The 7,373-nt window shown below is 41.6% G+C and overlaps 1 protein-coding gene across 1 annotated transcript; it reads right to left on the bottom strand.

Annotated features, from left to right (window-relative positions):
• Positions 1 to 238: 238 nt before the first annotated feature.
• On the bottom strand, positions 239 to 3,639 carry LOC114830217 (extracellular calcium-sensing receptor-like). The gene is made up of 6 exons (XM_029117237.2): positions 3,455 to 3,639; positions 2,936 to 3,236; positions 2,034 to 2,840; positions 1,711 to 1,938; positions 1,298 to 1,421; positions 239 to 1,161 (listed from the first exon to the last, which is right to left on the bottom strand). Exons 1-6 carry the CDS (start codon positions 3,637 to 3,639, stop codon positions 239 to 241), a joined length of 2,568 nt encoding a protein of 855 aa, XP_028973070.2.
• Between the last annotated feature and the right edge of the window lie 3,734 nt (positions 3,640 to 7,373).

Below are 7,373 nucleotides of genomic sequence, written 5' to 3'. Positions count from 1 at the left end.
AGATGCATTGTATTATGCGCAAGTTATATATTACATAAACATATTCAGAGCACATATGTAAATATATGTTGAGAAATTCTCTACATATATGTGCATACATGTTTTGGATGAGTTTTCCATGTAGATTTGTTCATAATGATGTTTCTTTGTTCGTGTTCATTATGTGAAAAAGGCCAGTCATCGGTATAACATATAAATTATTTTGGAATCAATAAATCCCACCCTACACTATGTTCATTTAATCATGTACATGTATATCATTGGACGTTTTACCCATTACATGTTTCTTAGTGTTCCTCTCTGGCCTCAGTAATATAATAAAACATTTAGGAGCAAAAATACAAAAAAGTAAACCAAAACTGGAGGCCAAAATAGCGAATATCTCTACAGCTACAGTGAACTTCCCAGGAGAGCTGACATAAGCAGGGATAAAGGTGATCCAAACTGCACAGAAGATCAGCATGCTGAAGGTGATGAATTTGGCCTCGTTGAAGTTATCAGGCAGCTTCCGGGCCAGAAAAGCCAACACAAAACACAAGACAGCCAGGAGTCCTATATAACCCAACACAGCCCAGAAACCAATCGCTGAACCCACATTACACTCCAGGATGACTATTTCCTTATAGTGTAACATATTCTTGTAGGGGAATGGAGGAGAGATTGTTAACCAAATAACACAGATCAGGACCTGTATGAAAGTTAAAGCTAGAACACAGAGTCTCTGCAGTGGAGGTCCGAACCATTTCATGACATTACTGCCTGGAAGTGTAGCCCTGAAGGCCATCAACACCACTAGTGTTTTCCCCAGAACACAAGAGATACAGAGGACAAAGGCAATCCCAAAAGCTGTGTGACGCAGCATACAGGACCACTCAGACGGCCGGCCAATGAAAGTAAGAGAACACAGAAAACACAGAGTCAAGGAGAAAAGGAGCAGGAAGCTCAGCTCAGAGTTGTTGGCCCTGACGATTGGAGTGTCTCTATGGATAAAAAACACAACAGCTACCAGGGTAGTAACACCAGTCCCAAACAAGGAGAAACAGACCAGAACTATACCCATGATTTCTTCAAAGGAGAGGAATTCAACAGGTTTCAACACACAGTGATCCCTGTTCTCATTTGACCAATACTCCAAGTCACAAAGATAGCACACATTAGAATCTGTAGGGAGATTAAAATGTGATTGTTAATTCAATTCCATGGGGCCTAACATCTTATATCTGTTTGTCATTACATTGTGGTAGAAGATAAAATGCACATATACAGTACATAAATATATATATATATATATATATACCTGTGATATTGCTGATTTCTCCCTCAGCACACGGTATACAGTCATAACAGCAAACATGCTTTCCTTTCTGCACGGCCTTACGAGTACCAGGAGGACAGCTCTGACTGCAAACTGAAACAGGCACCTGAAGTGGAATAAAAATATTTAAAAAACTATTGGAATTAATTTAATAGGAGTTAAATGTAAACATGTATAGATTGTTTTGATAAAGTGATTTGAAAAATATAATTCAGGAATGAATATTTTCATCATTAGTGCTAACAGAATAAAATACATTTAAAAAAAGAAGTGCATTTGAAAGGTTTTCATTAATGCAAACACAAAAAAACTAAATAAAGCATTATGTTTCAAGATTAATCACAAGTGCTTGCTTCTTGTTTCTGCAACACAGTCAACATTTAGTTTTTTTCTACCTCTGCCTGGCCGCCTGCCCAGACCATTTTCTTCTGGTTGATCATCAACGTTTTTTCAGGGGACATTGAAGTGTCATACAGTCCAACTGAATGGAAATTTAGGGTCCCATCCGCCTCCTGCTGCCAGTTTATCAATTCGTATCGTGCCACTGTGTCCCCGTGGCCATTGAACAATATCTCCTCTCCTGTCTTCATTGTAAACCTCACTTCCCTTAGGTAGTCCAGCACCTGAAAACATGGAGGGGAAGAGTGAGAGAGATGAGACTCATATGATGGTGGTGGTTATATTATGGAGCATCTGAATCTTGATAGTACACACTTGCCTGCTGTGGTGTGTAGGTAGTAACTGATCTGTTGCTTCTGCCACTGTCATTTTTTAAATCTGTTAGAAGGTCGTGCAAAGAGTGTGCGATAGCATATACAGCTGTGTACACTTTGCTGGAAATTCGAAGATCTGACACGTCATTGTACTGGTTCTTCAGCCCTGCTAAGCTCTCTGCCCCAGTGCACAATGTGCCTCTGTTTTCCTCTCTGCTCCTGTTGAAGGAGCACTGAAACACCGTCTCCCAGAACTCCCTCAGCAGGGAATTGTCTGGGTCCTGTGAAGGGTGGACACTGTCAAGAAACCACTCCAGACCATCCAGCTTGACGTTTCCAAAGGCAAAGCCCACTGCCCCCCTCAGGAAGCTGTATGACTGTTTCTCCGCCAGCATTCTTGCTGTGATCCAGGACTCACTGCCAACCCACTGCAGCCCTGGGTCCCCTTCCTGGGCCAGCACATTCAGCAGGGGGATGAGGTCCCCCAGTCCCACGAATAGTACCACGACCCTGGCTGTGGCTCTCCTCATCACCCTTACCATCTTCAGGAGCTTCTCTCTGGAGTCTGTGCGGAAGATTGCCTCTTGGTATTCCACACAGACCCCCTCCTGATGTGCAGCCTCTATGAAGGTGGCCATTCCGTTGTTGCCATAGTCACTATTGCTGTTCACCACACCAACCCAGGTCCAGCCAAAGTGCTTCACCAGCTTTGCTAAAGCTTGGCTCTGATAGAGGTCACTGGGGATGGTTCTGAAGAAAGAAGGGTATTTTTTTCTGTTACTCAGACAATCACAGGTGGCGAAGTGGCTGATCTGTGTGGAAGAAATGGGAAGATTTGTATCAAATATTAAGGCATAGCTAACAATGAGCGTACTGACTCTGAAGAGCCAAAACCTGACTCTCTCACCACAGGCATGCTGAATGGTCCAGCTACAGATAATATTCCGATGGTAGGAGTGGAGCTGGACTGCCCTACGATTCCCAGCACTGCTGGATGTCTGGAACAAGAGGAGGGTTCACTCAGACTGTCATGAATCCCTGGGCTGTTCATCAGTGCCAGGGCTGATTGAATGGCCTTAGGCACAGATCCGCAGGCGTCATAGACCTGGTAACCCAGAGATAAACCAGGCAACAGATCACTACGGTTGTTGATCTCCTCCAGGGCAAAGATCAGTGTCTGAGCAAACTGGAATTCACGCAGGTTAAAGCTGGTCAAGAAGAGAAAAGTTCATGCCATTAATTAAATATGCTGGTATTGTTTGTCAATTGTGTCTATTTGAATTAATATTTGTTTCTAAAAGTAAACACACATTAAATATGCAATAGTTTTTCAGCTGTGTGAATATTTTAATTGCACAGTAATAAAAGTATGACATAATATACGAAAAATGTAGAATAACCCAGATAGTTGTTTTCAAACAGTTACCTGATACAGGCCGTCTTCTCTGGTATAGAGGTGAACGAATGGACCTTGAAGAGAGGTTGGCTGTGTATGGAGAACACCGCCCCGATGTTAACGTCCCCATCAGCAGACAGCACAGGCAGAGTGGTTTGGCCCAGCAGGGAACATGATTGGTCTCCTACACACCCCACCACCATCACCAGTACCATCACTGTCCTTAATGCCATGCCAGCCTTCAGCAGGGCAGATGTGTCTGATATGGCAGACAGAGAGGTTCCTCTCTTTATAGACCTTAGAGTCCCCCCCTCCGCAACACATTGCCGAAACCCCCTGTCATAATTTCTGCATGTGGTCTTAGTGTTTGTTCAGTCCCAAGGGAACATCATTGGAGAAGAAGAGGTTTGCCGACAGAAGCAAAAGAAAGGATGCTAGTTTTATCTAGCTGGTGTTAATTGTATGGTTTAGGAATGTTGGGTAAAAAAGAAATCCAACAACATCCTGCAAGTTTTCCCATGTTTATTTTTAAATAAATCATGAAAACTTCACTGATGAGTTTTTACAGTTAAATTGAATTAAAAGGATTTTTACTGGTACTTATCAAAATATGTTTGTTCCATTTTTGTTTTTGTTATCATTCCATTTGTATTATAATTATTTATCCTATTCAATACTTTTTAGGATAATTACTTCCTGTTTAATAGCGAAGCATTACATTTTTTGGAGCTAGTTTACAGACTAGTAAAGTAGAAATTGCAAATGGACCCTGTTGGGTGCAAAATGTTTCACTCTTTTCTTGATGTACAGCAAAATGCATGGCTCAGACCACTTGCGAATGGACCTTCACATATGCAGTATTTAGCTAATTACTTTGATGTTTATAGCTATGGAAACGGACAGACACACATAAAGCTCTGGAAAACATTGAGACCACTCCTAATTCTTAATAAATCAGAATCTCTACATGTATGAAAGCCATTCCATTCCAGTGTCTGTTAAATTCCAACACAGGCACACCTCATTTTACTGAATGAGGTACTGCTTAAGGGATTACCTGAACCAAATCTAATTTAATGAGGAGTATAAAAACCACTGCTGTGGTCATCACTATCCTATTGCAATAGGACCAGCTGGATGGCAAAAACAGTGCAAGTAGTACCTAAAGGTAAAAATGACTATTCAGCATGATAAAGAGTTGAAAAGAAAAGCCTTGAGTGATGAAAAGAAGGGTTAAATGCTGACTTTACTGGCTGAGGGATACAGTGAGCGTCAGGTTGCTTCCATCCTGAAAATGTCAAAGACGGCGGTTCATAAGAACAAGGTCACAGACACTGGGGACAACAAAGCTCCAGACTGGCAGAGGGCAAAAACAACTGTCCACTGACCGAGATGACCGCCAACTCATTGAAATGTCACCCAACAACCGTAGGATGTCATCAAGTGACCTACAAAAATAATGACAAACAGCAGCTGCGGTGAAGTGCACAACGAGGATGGTTCAAAACAGTCTCCTAGGGGCAGGGCTGAAGTCATGCAAAGCTAGAAAAAAGCCCTTCATCAATGAGAAGCAAAGAAGTGCCAGGCTGAAGTTTGCAAAAGACCATAAGGATTGGACCATAGAGGAATGAAGTAAGGTCATCTTCAGTTTTCATGACGTATGAGTCCATGAGTCCAGTTTTCAGCTTTGCCCAACACCTGGTCATCTAATTGTTAGACAGTGTGATGGTATTTCTATCGATCGACACTCTTAAATAAGGAAGTACAGAGATGAAGTTCTCTAGGCACAATTAACAGTTTTTTAATGATTTATTTGCAAATAAGAGAGACGCGTCAACCGCTTACCAACATAATCGTCTGAGGAGTCTCTAACTCAATATAGCTCATTCAACAGTATATATCACATACAAAAAGGGGTGTGGTAAGTTGTTAGCCATCTGTCTTGTGTCACATAGGTTTTACCCAAAGGGCGGGCTGTCCCCCCACTTTATCCTTCCTGCCATAATGTTTACTGTAGTGTTTACCTAAAGGGGCCAACTGATCTTACTTCCCCCAAGGATCACATTCCTGAGGAACAAAAGACTGACACCCTTCTTTATCTAGGCATGAGGACATGGCCCAAATACCTAATAATCCTCTGATATTATACAGACATGTGTGTCACAATCAAAGTAAAGATTTACATACCAGCCAATGGAAAGACAGACATTTCTCAAATGCACCTTAGTTAAAAAGTTCCATAACAACAGAGACCTGGAGAGGCCTACTGTGAAATTTGGTGGAGGATCATGATGATCTGGGGATGCTTCAGCAAGGCTGGAATCAGGCAGATTTGTCTTTGTGAAGGATGCATGAATCAAGCCAAGTACAAGGTTATCCTGAAGAACACCTACTTCCTTCTGCTCTGACAATGTTCCCCAACTCTTAGAATCGTTTTTTCCAGCAGGACATCGCTCCATGCCGCACAGCCAGGTCAATCAAGGTGTGGATGGAGGACCACCAGAACAAGACCCTATCATGACCAGCCCAGTCTCCAGACCTGAACCCAATTGAGAACCTCTGGAATTTGAACAAGAGGAAGATGTATGGTCACAAGCCATCAAACAAAGTCGAGCTACCTGCATTTTTGTGCCAGGAGTGGCATAAAGTCACCCAACAGCAATGTGACAGACTGCTGGAGAGCATGCCAAGATGAATAAATCAGGGATATTCCACCAAATATTGATTTCTGAACTCTTCCTAAATGAAAACATGAGTATTTTGTGGTTGAAAATTTAATTTGAATTTGTCTTCTTTGCATTATTTGAGGTCAGAAAACAATGCATATTTGTTTGGTTATTTTGAGCAGTTGTTTTTTTGCAATTTGGGAGTAATGTTGTCAGAGGATTATAGAATAAAACAAAAATGTTCATTTTACTCAAACACATACATATTAATTTTAAAACCAGAGAAACCGATAACTTTGCAGTGGTCTCCAAATTTTTTCCATAGCTGTATATTCTGTAAGAAGATGGTCGAGGGTGTGTTCAAGAACTGAAACATCCACTAGTCAGACTATCAAACACACACCCTTTTCACCACCACCATGTGCTTGGCATAACCATCCCCTCTTCACATGTGGCAAACACCACAAACTGTGTGTTCTTTCAATGAACCAGAAAAGGAGCAGTGACACTTCCAGTAGTGGTGACCCACTGTAATCAAAACATAAAACAAACACCACCACATTGTAAACCCCCAACTATTTACTATTATTTAAGTTACAGTACTTACTGACCAGCAATGTAACTTTGCAACAACCTAATTTGTCAAATATTCTCCAACAAAGCTTAAACCCACTGTTTTGAACAACCTTCCTACCCCAACATCCACTTTGAGTGGAACTCTTTGATCCACAATACACTCTTGAGAGCCCATCAACATTTTCATTCATTGCACCACTTCATCTTTCATCTATATCAGACGAGCATGATCTGTAACCAAGTTGAACCTGCAACCCAGTAAGTAATATTTCAGGGCTTCCACCGACCACATGATCGCTATGCATTCCTTTTCAACTACTGTATACCTAGCTTCCCTGGGTAGCAGTTTTTGGCTGAGGTACATTGGGGGTTCTCCTAACCATCAATCCCCTTGAAAAGTCTGCCACTGCCAGTACAGGTTTGCTGCACAACACTTTTGACATCATAAAGGCTGGTCCATGTAGGGTGCAGTATTTTTTATTATTAGTTGCCCACCAACCTGCTACATAACCACATAACAATGCACTTACTTTTATTCACCTTGTTGTGTGCATGTCTCTCCTCTTCCGACCTATGAACTATATACAGTCAATTCTTTTTTTTAAAAATCAGAATCTGAGCCAGTGTCACTGCCACTGACCATGATTATGTCCATTTCACTTGGCCACTGAGTGTAGTTTGGCCGTCTCCTCCTCTTTTTTGCAGAA

The sequence above is a fragment of the Esox lucius genome, chromosome 1 (assembly GCF_011004845.1).
Source record: "Esox lucius isolate fEsoLuc1 chromosome 1, fEsoLuc1.pri, whole genome shotgun sequence".
Taxonomy (NCBI): Eukaryota; Metazoa; Chordata; class Actinopteri; order Esociformes; family Esocidae; genus Esox; species Esox lucius.
This window is presented reverse-complemented; position numbering and strand designations above follow the sequence as displayed.